The sequence below is a fragment of the Lichenostomus cassidix genome, chromosome 4A (genome assembly GCF_008360975.1).
Source record: "Lichenostomus cassidix isolate B80296 chromosome 4A, HeHo_3.0, whole genome shotgun sequence".
NCBI classification, from domain to species: Eukaryota; Metazoa; Chordata; class Aves; order Passeriformes; family Meliphagidae; genus Lichenostomus; species Lichenostomus cassidix.
Genome location: NC_139485.1, coordinates 12,893,454 through 12,912,375, shown reverse-complemented (window position 1 = coordinate 12,912,375; position 18,922 = coordinate 12,893,454). Strand labels below are relative to the sequence as shown.

General features: G+C 43.7%; 1 protein-coding gene across 1 annotated transcript in view; it reads right to left on the bottom strand.

Moving 5' to 3' along the window:
• The window catches only part of MSN (moesin), a 38,932-nt gene extending 37,350 nt beyond the window's left edge, over window positions 1-1,582 (bottom strand). The window contains exon 1 of the mRNA XM_085060588.1: window positions 1,424-1,582. Coding sequence (XP_084916714.1) covers window positions 1,424-1,435 — 12 coding nt within the window. The 5' untranslated portion in view covers window positions 1,436-1,582. The remainder of the gene's footprint in view (window positions 1-1,423) is intronic.
• Window positions 1,583-18,922: the final 17,340 nt, after the last annotated feature.

Below are 18,922 nucleotides of genomic sequence, written 5' to 3'. Positions count from 1 at the left end.
TCCAGTTTTTAAAAGCTCCGAAAGCAGAACTGCTCTGTCAAAACCAGAACTGCTCTGTCAAAACCAGAAAGCAACAGACTAAGAAGGTGAATCCAGCCTAGGGTGTGTCTGCAGTGAGCACCTCGTAGTCAGCATTCAGATTCAGCCTGGTGCTGGGAACCACGCCCCAAACTCTCTGCAACTTGTTCAGGATTTCTTGGCCGATCCACACTAGAAAAGTCACTCATCACTGCAAACTCTCTGGCTAGAAGGTCTCAACTGCATTTTACACAGAAGTCTCCTAACTTGTGCTATTTCTGTCAATCTTACGGAACTTCTTGCCTGTATTTTAGGGGTTTTAGTAAGTAAATCTTCACTAATCATTGCTAACGTTTGAAGGAAGGCCTTTCTAAAGCTTCAGAAAATACTGTCTTAGCCTTGAAGTGGTTTGAATTTGGTATTCTGTAAGATGTTGATGTTTAAATAATAATAGCAATCATCCTCTATCTATCCATGCTATCAGAGAGATGGCATTTAAGACATCACGAAAAGTAGCTGCCAGTCACATAGGCATTCAGTATCTACTTTAAAGTAAAAAAAACTAAATAGAAAAAAGAAAATTACAGTGGATTTCATTTCAACTTCTATTTGCATAGAGGTGAGGTTTTGTTTAGGATATTTTTTTTTCTCTCCTTTATGTAAACCACAGACTACTAGCTTAAACATTACATTTTCTTAGGCCATTTCAGATCACTCCAGTACGGAAACATCCAGAGACTTCCAGCCTGCTCCTTCCTGTTTTATCAATGAAGGGCTGGGACCAACTCTTTTACTCCAACCAAGAGAAATTAAATGGAAAAACCCCATGCTCCTCATTAGTCACCAAACTCCTGCTGCGAGGAGAGTCAAGTACAGACTTGACCAGACTTTCTAAAGTACTAAAATCTTTCCAGCCAAGAAATACCTCGAGTCAAGCTGGGACAAGGCTCCCTGGCAACCCAAACTGACTAATCGCAAGTTGTGAAAAGCCCAACTTCTCCTCCTCGGGGAGCGCACGAAGCGGCCATAGCAGCCACCAGCTCCCACCAGGCTCTCGGAAGCCTCGCCCTGCTCCCCCCCCGGCTCCGGGAGCACACGCGGGCGGCGCCGCGCTCCGCCGGACATTTTAGGGCGGAGAGGCGGCCGAGAGAGACCCGAGGTTCAGGCGGAGCCCCGGCCCGGCCCCGCGGTTCGGGCGGGAGAGCGGCCGAGGAGGGGAGCACAAGATGGAGGGGCGGGCGGGAGGCTCCGCCGCCCGGGATTCCCGCCTGTCCCTCGCCGATCCCTCCGGCGCGGCCGCCGAGCGCAGCCGAGCCCAGGCGGGAGGAGCCCCCAGGCCGCGCCCGCCCTGCCCCGCGCACCCCGCGGCCGAGCCTCCCTTCTGCCCCGCGGCGGCGGCACCCACCGTTTTCGGCATCTTCCCGGCGGGCTGGCCTCGGCCGTCACTCCTCCTGCGCCGGTGGGGATCCGCACGGGCTCCGCGCTGCTTCTAACGGGACTCCGCGCCGCGCCGCGCCTCTCCGCCCGCCCGGCCAGGCCCCGCCCGGCCCCGCCCGAGCCGCGCTCCGGCCGCCTCCGTGCGGGCTGGAGGAGCTGCGCCCCCGCCCCGGGCAGGCCGAGCCGGGCGGCTGTGCCGAGCCGAGCGGAGCCGAGCTGCACGGGAGGGGCGCGGGAGAGGGGCTGCGGTGCACCCGGCGAGGGCCGAGGGCTTGCAGCGCCCATAAACGAGCGCCTAGGCAGCCCCGGGTGCAGGAGTTTATTGCGCGCATCGGTGTCACCGGGACTTCTGGTCCTTGATGCAAGCATTATTATTTAAGAAAATAATGCTATTTTATCGGCGATTGCACTGTAAGAGCGCAGCACTGACCTGTCCCTCGCAAACCAGAGCCGTGTGCACTCAGGTGCAGCTCAGCCCGCTGCTCAGCCCGTGGTCTGGCTGTACAGTGGGCTGCTGTTCTGTACAAGGTTTTCACAGCCATCTGTTGGACTACAAAACACTCCTAGAGCTCCAGGTGCATCAAAAGCGCAAAGGACTGCAGCTGCCTGAAGCTTGGCAAGTCACGCCTGGTCCTCAAGGCATCTCCAAAGCCACCACCATGATCACACAATATAAATGAGCAATCAAATGCATGGATGAAGATTGTGCAGGACCAGCCGCACGCCATCCACCAAAGCTGCTCCTGCCATCTCTGTTTTGCAGCTGCTGATGGAGGGGATCAAGGTCCAGCATTTTCCTGGGGATTTAAAGAAGCCATCTCATCTCATTTGGGACTTTGAACACACCGGTGAAACAGCAAACTAAATCCTGTTTTCTCCCAGGAAACAAGAAGTCATTCTTTTTAAAGTTAACACTGTCCAGAAGAAGGAAATTAAATAAAATTATGTCTTATTTTTAGAGAAAACTAGGAACATAATATTTTTTCATGACTTTGTGTCTTCTTGTCAAATCTGTTAACCATTTTTGTCGGGCAGGAGATGGAAACAGGATCCAGGCGCTTTGTTTGCTTCAGCTGAGTATGCAGGTTTCACTTAAACTAGAATCTCTACACTGTGCCTACACAGGGAAAAAAATCGTGAATATAATTGGATTGATGTAAATCAGGGTAACTTTTCTGCACAGAAAATCACAGGGTACCTAAGAGGCTGTTTTACAAGGTTTTCTTCCTTTTCTGGTGCCTTTTTACATTGAGACTTTCTTGGACTAGGTCAAACAAGACTGGTCCATGAAAGGGTTACACTTATTTGCAACAGAAATAGATACTGACAGAAGACATACAAAATAATAAAGTCACTTGCTTGTGTTTTTTGCCAGGTTTGGATCCAGATATGTTAGGTGTGAGCTCTCTCACCAAATTCAAGTGACTCTGTGGAGACTTCTTTCATGCTAGCAACGTATGTGATGGGGAGAGCCCAAATCTGCTTCTTTTGGGACTTCTATACCAACATTCCTTCATAAGACTTAGGTAACTGTTGGAGAATTCCATTATTCTTTTTCACAAAGGTGATAGAAGTTTAACTGATAAAAGTCTGGCTATTTCCTTGCCAAATTTAAGGGTCCATAGTTTAACATCCAGGGACCTAAGATTTTCTTCATAATGCTAATTACAGGAGTGCTAATGATGCAAATGAAGCCCCATGCCAGTGAAAATATCAGATCCAAAGCAACTGTATTCCCACTTACTGTGTGCCAGGCATTGGCCATGTCCACAGAACGTCATAAACCCTGTGCCAAACAGTTCTAAACAGTCTGAAGGACTGAGACAAAGCTACAGCATAACAGACACTTGTTTCTGAGCCCAACCTCTTGTCTTGTCTTTCTTCCCTGTTATTCATATCAATAGCCAAATAAAATACCATTCATGCCACTTCAAAAGACAAGAGTATCCTGTGACAGGCACGTGAGTCTCTACACTTCACTTCCTCTCCTGCTTCTTCTCCCCATCCCCTTCACTGCTGAGGTGAAGAACAAGTCATCTGAAATTTGAACAACACGGTGCTACAGCCACAATTCCATTATGAATTCCTGCTGTGGAGGTGCTGCACCAAGACCTGACCTTCCCCACAGATCTCTCCTTTTCCAGCTGCTGAGGAGGGATGGTATTATCCAACAGCCTTTTGCTAAGCCCCTCCCTGCCTGGCCATGTGTGAGAACAACCATATCAGTGGATTCCTTGAGAATTGCACACAGGGGTTACATCTCCCTCTGACTTCAGGATGAAATTCCAAGGGGCAAATGTATCAGCCGATTAAAACTCCTCCTTGCAGGAGGCTGGAGAAATGAATAACATTACCCAGGGCCTCAAAAATGCTCTTACTTCCAGACAGCTCAGAGCCAAAATAATATTAAAGTATTTCAGAATTAGATTAGACCAGGATGACATTAAGCATTCTCCTGGGAAGAGGTCCGGCCTTTCCCTGGGGATTTATTGTCTTGGTTTTATTTTCATGCAGTCTTTTGCAGTAGCTTCTTTTAAGCAGAAAAAAGCACATAAATTATTTGGTCTGACATACCAGAATTATTTAGCATGAGCAAGTAAACAAGGGGCTGTTTCATCATCATGTAGGTTTTTTGATCAATGAGGGGTAACTTGAGCTTCCCTCTGCATGACTTTGACAGAAGATCGAAGCCAAAGGTGTGTCATACTAGAGGTGCATTTCAGAGGGCTGAATTTAGTTTGATGCACGTAAATAAAGGGAGGCACAAAATGAAATTGTTACCATAGTATGAGAACTACACCTTCAACACACAGTCCTGGATTGATTCTATTTAAAATTAACCAGTCTGGTTCTGAGCTCTTCTTTGAACAGCAGCTAAACTCCTTTCTCCTGCTGTTACTGATTTCCTTGTGCTCAGACATTAATGCCTATAGGTTCACAGTGAGTTGCCATCAGTGATGATCTTGGATCTTTTTAGTGTTTGATTGTATTTAAAGGTAAAAAGCATATTTTCTTCCAAACAAACACTATCACTCCATTCACACCTTTATTTCTCGAGCATGGGGTAATCTTTTGCAGTGATTCTCAAGCTGGAAGGATGACAGTGATAAAGGAAGGGGAGAGCATACCACATTCAGGAAGGCAGGATGTGGAAAGGCTGGAAATAATTCCATTCCCATACAGCTTGAGTGACAGGGCAGAAGCTGATGGGGCCACTGGATGTGTGAACCCATTTATCTGATCCCCTTTCTACCTCAAAAAGAGGAACTCATTGGAATATATATATGGTCCCAGCTCCAGGCTTGTCCATTCACCAGGGCAGAAATAGCTGAAACTGCCTGGAAATTCCTGAAACTGCCAGGTGCTCTGTTAAGCCCTAGTTCCTCATTCCCTCCAGCATATAAATCCCCCACAGACAGTGACACCCCTGCAAAGAACATGGAGATGGCTTTACTAGGAACAATGACTCACTGCATTCATCTCACACCACACCACTCATCTCTTCCTGTATGTCTGAGGGTATGCTGGGAATATGCTGTTTGTGCAGGGGGAGATTAGAGGAGGATTTCAAACCAGAAGGTGCGCAATGTACGCAATATGAAAAAAATGTAAGAACAACTCATCTGCTAGAATTGTCTCTCCTTCATTTTATCTTTGATTGTACCACATGGGAGCAAATGCTCACGCTTTCTACATCTTGTATTGCTTGCAGCAATGTGGGAAAGCAAGGGAAATCTAATGGATATTCTGGGACTTCACTCCAATTATTTACAAGCCAAATAACAGATAACTTCACTAGGAAGGACAAAACAATGAATGGGAATATGTTTTGCCAGTTTGTGTGAAAGGTACTGATGTAGAAATGCTCTTAAATCTATGCAGGATTGGAAAAACATGAGCTTTGGAGACAGATACCAGCACCACCTCCTCAGAGCAAGGAGATGGAGTAAATCCCACTGTTCTGTTCCACTTCAAACTAGCGACAAAAAATTATTCCTGTGGGTGATGGGAAGAATCAAGCTAAGGCTTTCAGTTTTAGAAAAATGTATCTAATCAAAAAAGTTTCTCCACTGATATTTATCCTGATAGGTTGGATCCTGTGACATGTATACAAAAGGAAACATGCTTACTCATATGTATTTCTCAGAGGCCATTAAGCATTTACGATAATCATAAAGCTAAAAACATACTGGAATCAAAAGCAAAACGCATTGCATTTTATCCCCTTGAGGCATGTTAACTTTCCTTTCTGACCATTCAGGAGCCACTCTGGCAGTTATGCTACCACCACCAGAGACTTTAATGCTGGGACCAAAGCCCCTTCTCAACAGGCAGTTCCAGTGACCTGGTACAAGCCCCACTTGACTCCCTACACACCCCACACTCAGTCAGTCAGGCAAGTTTTCCTTACCAGCTTGACCCCAGGATTCCCATAGCAGAATCTCAGACCTCTAGTTTTTTAAATAAATTTATCATGGTGCAGCAACAAAACCACAGTTTGACCTGGTGCCTCCAGCAGGGATCCTGAACAAAGGACTCCCAGGGCTTTTATAGCCTCACAGTCTGGGATCTTCTGAGTCATCAGCTCCTGCTGTGTCTCTGAGTGTCTGGTCACCTCACTGGCACCACACATCCTTGTGCCATTGTGCAAAGGGTCACTGCTAGTCCACAGCCTCCTGTCCCAGAGCTCAATCCTCAGCCTGCACTGGAGTCTGCACACTGAGCTACCTGCATTAAATGTATTCCTCAACAGGCAGTCCACAAAACCTGTGGGACACCCACCAGAGCTGCTTTGACAGCAAAGCTTCACTGTAAACAAACCATGACCGAAAAAACCCAATTAAATCTCCAAAATCTAACAAAATGTTATGCTCTGCTCTTCATCCACCTTGCTTTCTTAACAGGACAATTCCAAGTTTGTAGACATAAAATCTAGCAATTTTTTTATTCAATAGGGTTCAGACCAGCAAGAGTTCACATGCAGCACTAATAGGCTTTGCTGCAGACAGGGAGATGATTTGGTGTCTTCAGCCAAGATCTCCACAGATTCAGTGCCCCAAAGAAACAAGCTCTCTGGGACTTTTCTCCTCTCTTCCCTCTCTCTCCTGCTCTGCCTCCTTCTCAGATGGCTGGTGTGGAGCCAAGATGATGGTACTGGTGTGATGACCATGTAGGGCCTTTCTGACTCAGAGATTGGGAACTTGGAGGCTGTTAACAAAGGCCACCAGGCATTTCCTTCCCTGCCTGCCAGAGAATGGGAGTGGCCAGTCCTACCTCAGGGGCTGAGTACCAGGCTCTAGATAATTCTGAAACAGGTGACCAGTGCAAAGGAGTCCATCTGGAAAGCATCCATTTACACTGGGTTTTCTGAATGTATCAACACTTAATCATCAGGAGTAATTGTATATAGAATCTGTCCTAGATGGTGAAAAGGGCCAAAGAAGGACCAAACTGAGTGTTACTGAGCAAGAACCAGGGAGAAGTCATTTCTGAGAGGGATTTTCAGGTCATCCAGTTTCACCATTTAAAATTAAACCCCTCCCAAAAACACGTGGGTCACAACACTTGCAATGAGCTGTAACAGCAGGAATCTTCAGCTGCAAACAAAATCCAGTTACGACAGGAGATAGTGGAAGCAGTAGTGTCCTCTAGATTAGAAACAGAGACTAGCAGATAGATCTCCTGGTCCTACAAGCAGTGTCAGTGGGTGACTGGATGATCTTATATTCCTGTTGACTAGCTATGAAAGTAATATAATAAGATTGGTTATCTTAGAGGGGGCTGACAAAGATGTCATCTTAAGGCTTCAGGCAACAGTGCAACTTCTGTATTTTATGTTAATAGTTTATAAATGTGTATCTCCACATATTATCTAAATTCTTAGTTTAAGAGACTTGTTTCCTGGATTTTTTTTTTAATTGTCAATACAGAGAGCTTATTTTTAAAGTCTTTTGTGGTGTTACATTTCAAGTACTTCAGAACACTGCTAGCATCAAGAAACAGAGAGGCAACAGCTGCTTTTCCTGTCCAGTCCCTATGATACATAAAAAGGGGAAAATTGCACAACAGTCTCATTCAAATCTCACCAACTGCAAATTTGCACAACAGATGCAGATGAATATGGAGTCTCATTCTCCATATCTTAGTACTTTGTGTCATCAGGCACAGTAATGGTCTAAAATTCACCCCTCTACTTGGAAAGTGTCCATGAGCTCATGTTGCATAGGTGTCAAGAACAGCTGGAAAGTCAAGATCATGTATTTGACCTATTCACTCTGCACAAGTAGAAATACACCCTCTACCAGTGTACAAATAGTTGTTAAAAAGTTTTCACACATCCCCATTATCGCCTCCTCTAGCTCTCCTGGGGATTATCAGCTCCTCAGCCACCAAACTGCATAAGCAAGTCACATTTAGATTAGCTTTATTAGTCAGACCAGGAGTTTGGTTTTGAAGTTAGTTTTCTTGTGCATTTTATTTCCCATCATGGTGCAGGTGTCATACCTGGTGAATGTATGTACCAGGAGTGTACCTATCATGCTCCAGCTACTGGCAAGTATTCAGTTAATTGGACCAGAACAGAGAAACTCCAAAATAATTTCACTGTGAAGCATATTTAGTGTCAATGTTAAATACTCAGCAGCAGCTCTTTTGTCTTCCATATCTGCTCTTATTACACCATGCTACTTGTTCATGTAGGCATGTTTACCTGGCAAAATGGTCATTAAACCTGTTCAAAAATTTTTAGCGAGACAGATTTTAATCAGGGTGACAGAAGTAAGTTAGGAAGCAGAGAGACATGCAGATTTACTGGCACCTCTGTGGGGACAGCAACTTCCGAGGAAGACATTCTCAAATGTAGCCAGAATAACACCTTCAGCCCCAGGCCATGCCTGGGAGACATGGATGGGTTTAGCACCCAACTACAGTTTTGGAGTTGGCTTCAAAATCCTCCTTCTCCCCTCTACAAAATGCCCTAGGTTCACCCATGCATTAAGGCTTCACTGATTAACATCAAATTCCTCCTGGAACAGAAGAGTGCACCTCCCCAGAGATCAACCCTCCAGTGAGGCCCTGCTCCCACTCTACTGTCCCTGACCTTCTCTCTCACCTAACACAGTGATTTAAAAACCTTCTCTCCCCCACACACAGAGCAACTGTTTATAATCTAACTTTCTTCTGCTTCTCCAGGGCTCCCAGACTGACTCTGTGCTCCTGGCATTCCAGCTCCTACAGAACAGAATCAGAGCAGGGGCGGGGTTGTCAGTCTCAACACTTAAGTCAATTCTCCCTACTGTACTGAAACTTGGTCAAGTGAATCAATTGCACTGGAAAATAGGGCTCAGAAAGTCATAAAAAGGGAAAAGAAAACCAGCCCATGTTTCCAGGTAGCGGCATGTAATGTGGAAGATGATCTCAGCACTAACCATTTCAGACAAACGACACTTTACCAGTTCTTTCCATTTAAGCCTCAGCTCCATTCATTTTTGCCTGTGACTTAGATCTATTTTTGGAAACCTTAAAAATATACAGGGAGTTGCCAGCCATTTTTATTCCAATGCAGGAACATTTTATACTGAAGGCATTGCTCCTGGCTCTTGCTCAAATAGCAGTTTTTTTTCAAGGTGAACATCAGCCCTGACCCCTGGCAATGCTGTCTAGGTAAGCACTGCATCTGTTTCTGTGCTAGAACATGAAGTACACTCAAACCCAGGACTTCATTGTGCAGAAGCTGCCTAGAGCAGGAGTCTAATCTGGGAATGCTGCTGCTACCTCTCCCACTCAGCTGATACACTCACAAGTGAAGGGAATTCCCTCCCACCCTGTTAACATCACAGGGTGTGATATGCAGTCAGGGTTACATGACAGAGAGATGTGCACGCCTGGGCAAGCCTAACCCTACACACTCACACTCTGCACCCAGCTTTTCTTTTCCCTACAGTCAAACATGATGATGCACTACACAGAATGCACCACCCAGCCCAGGGAGATAAAGGTATGAGAGATGGCATCATTCATTTTTTTTAGCTTTTTACTAAATACATGGCATCTCTGATCAAAAAATGCAGAGAATTAAGGCATTTAGGATATTTGTACAGGCCGAGTGAGTGGGTAAGAGGAATTACAGGTAGATAGATAAATCATAGAGCAATAGGTAGGCACATATATATTTATCACATATATAGATAAATAGATACATACTGTGTTCTTGGCTGTCCTCTGTCACAGAACTTGCTGTCTTCAGCAACGGACACAAAGAAGCAGACATTCAGTCCCCATTATGCCTGTTCTGTTTCAGGAGAATTCTTCTATCTTCACAAGGAACACAGACTTCTACTTTTAAAACACAGCCATAACTTTTTTGCTTTGTCTTACAATTTCTTTTCTCTCACTTAAGCCATTTCTGTTTCTTCATCCGTAAGAAAAGAAAATCCCCTGAGTTAAAATGACAAGGATAAAAGCCTCCACTGTCAAAACTAGTTTTTTAAGCCCAAACATATTTTGAGAAGATCCCCAAGCCCAGGAGTCTTCCCCCTTCTCCATCATACATATTCCCTGCATTTCCCTGATGACAGGGCCTCAGCACAATGAGTTTGCTTGTGTTTGGAGCAGATTTGCTCTGGAGAGGTTTTCAGTCATACAGAGAAACTGGGACAGGCCCCGTCCTGGACTTGGCATGCAGACCCTGCTGCTACCACCAAAGACAGTAGAGGACAGAAATAGAAACTGAATTCACTTTGCCATAGAGCTCCAAGGGCTGACCTTATTATTTAATTTTCTGCAGTGTGGTTGGCACTGTCAGAAAATTTGAAGTTGGATAGTTAACTTTGCTTTAAAGACATGAATATGCACTAGGTGGTTTCTTGAAAGTCCATTCCTATTGTCTATTAATCTATTATCTGATGCATTTGTAGGAGCTGAATGCTTCCAGAAGCATAATAAGTATGAGAACAGGATGGTGAGGTAGGATAGAATAGTAAGGTATAGCATAGCATAGAAGCAAACTTGTTCTTATCATTAATCATCATGTCCTCATGTCAATGTTCACAATGACACAATTTATAGTAAAGATACAGTACAATATAGTACAGTATAGTAAAGATATAGCAACAATACAATTTATAGTAAAAATTTCAGGCAATGTAAATTCAGTAAATATTTCACTTCAGCAACAGAGACAAGATCCATTTCCATATTAACCAACACATGGTCAGGCACCACCTGCACAGGCTGCCATGGTAACTTGAGCTTTCTTGGAACAAAATTTAAACCCTTTATTGCCCCACTACAACAGACTTTTTTTCACATAAGATTTTTTTTTCACATAAGCTGTGTTTCTGTGAACACTAATACTGGATTCACACAGTTCTGTATTGCTGACAGTAAACTTTTCATTTGAAGCAGACAGGACATTTCTGTCTGATTAGCTAGGGCATTTTGAGTTTTGCTGACTTCATGCTTTAATACTAGAACACTTCAGCAGAGATGAGATTTGATCTGGCATCAACCTATAGGTATGTGAACAGGAACACATTTGAACTGGATGAAAGAGTCACCTCTGGACTAGCTCTTTGTACCACCAGGCCAATTTGTTTCTGGTCTGATACTTAGAGTCCTAAATCTGGCTTTACTGCTCTGGTGAATGATTGCTCTTCCACATTCTCTTTAACTTTGATTTTGCCTAGTGTTTCCCAATAAATGGAGTCAAACTTTCCAGGGTGATTTATCTTGGCTATAAGCAGTGATAATCCTGTATAAACCAGTGGGAATCACTTTGCTCCTCTCCCAAATATATCATAACCTAAACTTCCAACAGTTGTACTTTGCCATCTTTACTGATCTTTTCTCTCCATCATTTCATATTTGTCTTAAGGGATTAAGTATTCATATAAATCCCAATCATACCACATCACAGTACTGTGTCATTTTTATCTCACCCAGACCCAGGAAACATGGCATCACATTAAGACATAAAACCAAAATGGGAAACATTTAGCAGCAAAGACTACTTATACCAAAAATCACCTGAAAAAAACCTGCCCTGCAGAGACCTGAAGCAGCCTGGAGTGTGTAAGCACCAAGAGAAGAGCAGTCTTGTGTAGAAAGACCCTTTGAAGCTGTGGGAATGAAATGGGACTCATCATATGACCCAAACCTCCTCCTGCACAAACACAGATGGATTTCCTAGAAACACACAAAGCAGTATCTTAGACAAACATTCACACCTCACAAAACTCCACAGCTACCTGTCCCCTGACCCCAAAGCTGTGACCACCCACCCTCTGCCAAGTACACAGCCCTGCTGCTGTCTCCCCTCTCAGCGTGCAGGACACAAGTTTTCATATGGCTCAGCAAAGATCCCAGAGACAGGATAACTGCACACTAGACCTGGCAAGTTCACTGTTTAGAAGAAGGATCTCCTCTCCTGCCTTGCCCACCCAATTACCTCAGCTCTCTAATGACACACAGAATAAGAAGTTAAATCAAGGCCTCAACACCCCACAACTCTCACAACCGTGCCTGAGCACTTTGTTCTCCTGGTGCCTTGCTTGCAGCACAGCTGGGTATAAGTATTTGGGGTCCTGATGCTGTCGTGAAAACCTAGCACTTCATTGGATGCAGGGTCCTGGCATAGCTGTGCATAAACTCAAGCTCATTTCAGTTCTCAGTGCTGCACCCTGCAGCATTGGGAATGAAAAGCAAACTACTTAATGAGTGATAATCATCTTGTATATATAGCTTTGAAAATAGCTCAGCATGATGAAGAATTGAGTGGCTTGTTGGCTATCCAAAAATAGCTCATGGGGAACAGCCCACATTTACATTCCAGTGAGTCCAAGTAAGAGTAAACCCAGCAAAATTTATATATGATTGTTACTTTTTTTTTTCCAGTAAATTGTATGACCATTCTCTTTCCTTTTAATGTCAGTCTCAACTGCTTTATCTATTGCACTTGCTTGTATTCTTCTCTAGGCTGATTCTCTTCAGACTTTTCAAGTGTACTTTATGGTAAAACAAATCTAATCTTCTGGTACTATTTGGAGGCACAGGATTGTCTTAAACCCAGATTAGGACAGTAGATTTTATTCTGTAGAGGTTCATTTAATCTCAGTGTCTCATTTTCCTTATGCCTAACATGAAAACACTGATTTCTGATGTTCCAGTAACAAAAAGTGACACTGTAATTGCTGATGTTTGCCAGGCAGTTGGCAGGCGCAAGGGAGTGTATGACTCTAAAGGATTACATACACAGCACTGTATTTATGAAGTTTGTTGCCTCGTTCAGGATTTTGCAGGTATCCCACTGTGGTCATGTGAAAGTCCAAAGATACTGTAGCTGAAGCATGTTCTGTGAAATCAGTCTAGTTATTATGCTTTGCAGAAATGTTATGAGAGCCCATTTCTCTGAACCTGATCCTGTTCCTCCTTACAGTGGTGCAGACTAAGAGCAGTGATTCAGGATTAACTGTAACTGAGACACAAATCTGACTTGTTGGGTCAAATTCCAGGATAGTTTGTGTATCCAGGTTCCACAGAGCTTGGCTCTTCACTTTCCAGGAATTGACTTAATGCTCAGAAATTGCGGAAGAACATTTCACTGGCAATACCTGCTATACTGGGAGCTACCTTCACCTTTCAAAATTATCAAATAATTTCATATTGTACTTTCTTATATAATCCACAGCTTTTGACTTAACTGCCTTGTATGCAAAGTGATTTGGAATGAAAGTGGGTATTATAAAAAAGTAAATGCCTGGTAATGATGAACTGATATGATTTTGGTGAGGGGCTTCCCTGTGTCCTCAGCTAAGAACATTTCATGTATTTCAGCTCTGCCTCTAAAGTAACCATAGTTCAAGGCATTAATATTTCATGAGGCATAAACTGTTCCCCTTTAGGAAAAGTAAAAGTAGTTTTTCCTGTTTGTGAAATTTCCACATTGCCAAGAACACAAAATCTTTCGAAACACTATCTTTGCTACTTGCACAGCTTCACTGCCTTATAGGGTCTGAATCCCCTGGATTCACGCTGGGGGCTGGCTGGGAATGCTGGCTTTTCCTCCTGGGTAATTCTAGGAGGCCTGCAAATGATGTCATGGTACATTTTAGGCTACAATAACAGGAAATCATCAAGTGTTTACACTGGCAGACTGGGCTGTGATGTGATTTTCCTCCTCTTCCTCTCTGCCCCCCCACCCACCTCGCCCCTGCCATTGACTTCCTTGATATATCTGCTTCCTCTGATTAAAATACTACAAGGTGGCAACACTGAAGAAGGAAAAAGGAAAGCGGGGGAGGGAGACAGAAAGGCATATTTTAAAAAAGGATAATTCCCCTCAAATCACTGACACAGAGCACAGTCCTCCCTCTCTGGCCCTGCACACGCTGTGTTAGTGCAGCGGCTCAGAAACACGTCAGAAACCGGCCTGCTGAGGAACTGGAGGATGGACCGCTCCCAGCTGAGACATGAAAAAGAAACTCTCCCCTCCCTAGAACAGATGAGTCACGGAAAAGGTCTCCCTGGCAAAGTTTTGTTTCTGAATTTTCCTGCCACAGAGGCACATCTGAAAATACATGGCACGGGTTGATAGACTCCAAGAAGGAGGAGAAGGAGGAGGAAGAGGAAGCCACATTTTCAGGGCTCAGGTCAGAGCAAGGATGCAAGTGACCTTTACCCAGAGACTGTACCAAAATCTGTGGCAAACATCAGTTTTCAGTTTCAGTTTCAGAGGTGAGGGTGTTAGCGTCCAGGCCCTGCTTGTACCAGTGATGCACAGTATAAATGCTAGATATTGTGTCCTTTCCAACTTGTTTATACAAAGGCAGGAAAGAGGAAGAGGTAAGGTGGTATCCAGAAGACAAGGAATTCCAATGACATATAACAGACCAATTGGCTCCAGGGCAGCTCATGTTTCCATGAAGGGTACAGCATGACCACAAAAAACCTGACATGAGCTCAGCTCATTAGAGCACAGTGCTAATAACATCAGGGTTGTGGGTTTGATCCCCTATGGGCCATTGACTTAAGAGTTGGACTCGATGATCCTTGTGGGTCCCTTCCAACCCAGCATATTCTATGATTCTATAAGTCTTGAGAGGAACAAGGTAGGAAGGGAGAGAGTAGCAAATAATTTTACTTCTATTGTCTATTTCTCTCCATTCATGCAACATCAGCAACACTGACAGTTTAAATCATGCTGAGAAATCTTCCAAATGGAGATAAGCTTGCAACACTCACTAAAGTAAAACTACTAGGGTATGGGAAGGGCTCCTCAGAGTACCATGGCTCTGTCCAGCACATTTAGAAATTGCAGGTCTCCAGTTCACAAAGCTCAAAAGCAGACAGGAAACCTTTTAGAAAAAAATACAGTCAGAGGCACTTACAGCTTGCACCTATGATGCAAGTGTAAAGTGCAATTTACAGCAGTTAGCAGAAGGAACAGGAACCATGAAGATGTGATTTCACCACATTCAGTTACTCAAATAGTTGTCTATGGTCAGTGACAAGCTGATACAAACTGTACTAAAACTGCTGGTGCTTTGGCTTCAATATTATTAGTAATGGTGTTATTACCTGAGGCATCTAATCACAACTCTGAGGGAAAGACCATCACAGCAATGCTCACATATTTATTATCCTCCAGCATGAGTCTATCCTGGTCCAGAATAAAAAGGAAGCTTTCACCCCAACCAGGTAGCTGGGATCTTAAGCCTACTTAAATAGGTATTTCACTCCCAGACACACTTAAAATGAAGCACAATCTCAAATGCTTTGCTGAATGAGGGTTTGAAGCTTTCTTTAATAATCCAAAGATAAATTGTAAGGCCTCACCCACTGGTAAGTTATACAAACCAATTATCTCATCTTTGGGAATCAGTATAAAGATGATGTCATGTGCACAGCAATTATTATTATTAAATATACATCCAAGGCAGCAACTTGAAAGGAGAGAATTGTTCACTGTCACAAGCTTTTTAACAGACGAAAGCAATAGCCTAAATCTACAACTTGATCTATGCTATGAAGAGATACTGGCTGTCAAGGACCACATGAATAGATATGGATATGATTAACACTGCTTACACAGAAGGCACAGAAGGTCAACTTTGTGCAAGGCTGGGGTGGAGGAAGGATATTCACTTCATATTTTACTCCCAAATAAATGGTGAGATGGAGATTTTTGTCAAAGAAAGCCAAGGAAGCAGTAGATTAAAATCAACCTCACTACATCATCCATGTCTCCTTCTTAGATAGTGACAAAGGTGGCCTCACTGGGGAATGGTTTCTGCAGTCTGGCAGCCAGGGCAGAGGGTGGCTACAGTTAAGGCCTCTGGAGAGGATTATGAGAGAGACTCACTCCTCACAAGTTTCCTTCAATGCTCCTCTGCAGGCACTCAGAGGTGGGCTGAAAGAGGGATATTCAGAATGTCAGGTAGCAAAGATTTAGCCTTTCCACAAGCACCTGCTTTCCCAACCACAATCTTCAGGCTGACAACAGGTTTGTTCAACATGTGGCAGCATCAGAGAGGTTACACACTGCTTGGCCACAGCAAGTGGACAGACCCTCCCAAACACACACACTCTCCCATCATTTGGTCACCAAGGATTTTCCATCACCTCTTTGCAAACATTGTGGAATCAGAATGAAAAGCTTTTTGGACAAGTACATCAAGTCTAAATGTATTCAGGAGAGCAATGCTACAATTGCACAGAAACAGGAAGAGGCAGAAATATCTGGAAGGGGCACTACTTGCACCTCAGTGAGGAAAAAATTTAAAGCTGAGAGCCAGCATATGAGAGCCAGCATATGTCTTGAGTGTACTTGTTCTTGAGTCCTGAGAAACATCTAGATTTGGGAACTTTCATTCACGTCCTGCATATGTCAAATGCACTTGCTTTCTGTGAGTCAGAGCCTGGGACTTCACCAGGCTCTGACTTCACCATGCAAAACTGAACTTCCCTATGCTGCTGAGTCACACTGGCAACTGGCAGGCTGTGCAGATAGGGTCTGCAGATGCAGGCTTAAAGATTGTGTGAGTGTGCTGCATCAAACTCCAAATTCTCCATTCCCCAAGGACCCAGGAAAGTCACTGCCTGCACTGGCACAACAAGTTTTCACCAGTCATGGTGCTGGCAGTATTCAGGGTGGGTAAGAATATGGATTATTTCTCTGAAAGTGCCCTGAGTGTCAATGGATGCTCCCCTCATCCATTTCATGACTACAGTAACTCTGAAATCAAGCTTACAAGGAAGTGCTAAAGGGTCTAAGGGTGTAGCAAAGACCTTATGACCATGAATTTATTTAGCATGCTGGGCATCAGAAGGAGCTCAGTCCTCAACCCACTGTGAGACAGTATGTGTTAAATACGTTGTTTTTAAGTGAAAGAGGACAGAGTTTTGGAATAGGGTAACAATAAAAGCATTGGGGTTTGAATGTAGCAAAGTAGGAAGATAGTGACTTTCAAGCACAAAGTGCATGACATGGTTGGTTAAGGAAACGACACAGTTAAAAATCACATCTGGGAACCCAGTGCAATCCATTTTTATGCCATTGCTCTCATCTGCTCCTAGGCTGGATATCAAGAAAAAGCTTTTCACCCAGGGGGTGGTTGGGCACTGGAACAGGCTCTCCAGGGCAGTGGTCACAGCACCAAGCCTGTCTGAATCCAAGAAGCATTTGGACAACACTCTTAGGCACATGGTGGGATTCTTGGGGCATCCTGTGAGGGGCTAGGAGTTGGAGTCAGTGATCCTCGTGGGTACCTTCCAACTCAGTATATTCTATAATTCTCTAAGTTCCAGCTCCTCAGCAGGACCAAAGCACAGATAAACCTAAGTCACTTCCTTTCCTGGGCTGCACTGGAGTCATCAGGGAACTGTACCACAGACTGCTCCCAAAATGGGTAATACCAGCAGGCAGCAGCACTTCTCCCCTATCATTCACTAAAGCAAAACACCTCACAGTGCTCCTCTTGCTTGAGAAGCCTGCAGCTAAGAGACTCCATGAGACAGAAGTGTGGTCTAGAGAGGGGAAGGACTCTCACTTTCTTGGCAAAGCCATATTGCCAAGCACATTTCCCCATCACTCCTGTGCTGTATGAAGCTGTGGTGACATCTCCCAGTGAGAAGCAACTCCTCTTGCTTCCACACTGGGGAGTGCTGGGAACATGAAGAAGAAGGGGGAGCTATATTTATTCTATGCTGATTCATAGGTCAGTGCAAGTTAGCAGGACTGGCCAGCATGCACTAAGTAATTTTTTACTGAAAAAATACTAGGCTGTTTTGCAAGAAGATGTTGCTTTACTAATACTTTCAATATAGAAGGCAAAAGTGCTTTTTGTCATATGGTTTAGTGTCATATGATAGTCCTGCAAGGAGCAGGGAATTGGACTTGATGATCTTTATGGGTCCCTTCTAACTTGAGACATTTTATGGTTCTATGAAAAGCAGGGTTTTTTTCACTTTCTAACCAATAAAGATGGAAGGATTTTAATGAGCTAAAAATGCCTCATTACATCTTTCTTATTGTGGACATTACATTTGTATCAACACATTATCGTATCTTCACGTTAAACATGTAGATGTTTTCTCTTGTTTTGTCTTTATTGCAACCAACTGGTTTTACTCAATCAAAATGTCTCATTGTGGTCTTACCAAAATGATTACTTCACTCTGGATGCAACTGGTGACCACTGGTCTGTGTGACCCTGGCAACAGTCACTGGATGTGATCCTAATCAGGGTCTGCAGGTTCACTCCTCATCAGCACAGATTTGCCTCATGTTTGCATGTGTTTCTTCTTTCACTTTAGGCAAAAACGAATTCATTATAATTGCACTGGAATAGAGGGAAGTTACCTCGTCATGTTTCAATAAAAATAAAGCAGCCCTAAAGTGCTATCGTGAACAGAAAAATCATTGATACAGACAAAACTTACCAAAACCGAAATTAAAAACAACCTTAATGAAATTTAAATACTTAAATGTATTGCGTACTAATTTTTTACTTCCTAAACAAAATAATCTTAGCACATCATCCTGCTATGTAAACAATGGGATGTGAGGTTTTCTGTATCTCAAAACCTTTTGTTATTTTGAAATTAAACATTCATAACGAGACTATATAGTTAAAAGAGAAATATTTCTAATTTATATCTATGCTTTAAGAAAGCAAATTACATTGAAATGGTATTCACTAGTGTAGATTATGTACTTCTCTTTGAACGACAAAAAGAAATAGCTATTTTGGCTAGTAGCTCAGGGACTTGGTTACGTAAAAATCAAGAACTGATGCAGGGCCTTGAGGTGAACCTGCATGAGGAGGGCTGAAGTCACTTGGTCTGTTCAGCCTGGAGGAGGCTGAGGGGAGACCTGATCTGTTTACAACTTCCTTGTGAGGAGAAGAGGACAGGCAGGCACTATCTCCTCCCTTTGGTGACCAGTGACAGGAATGGAGAATGGCCTGGT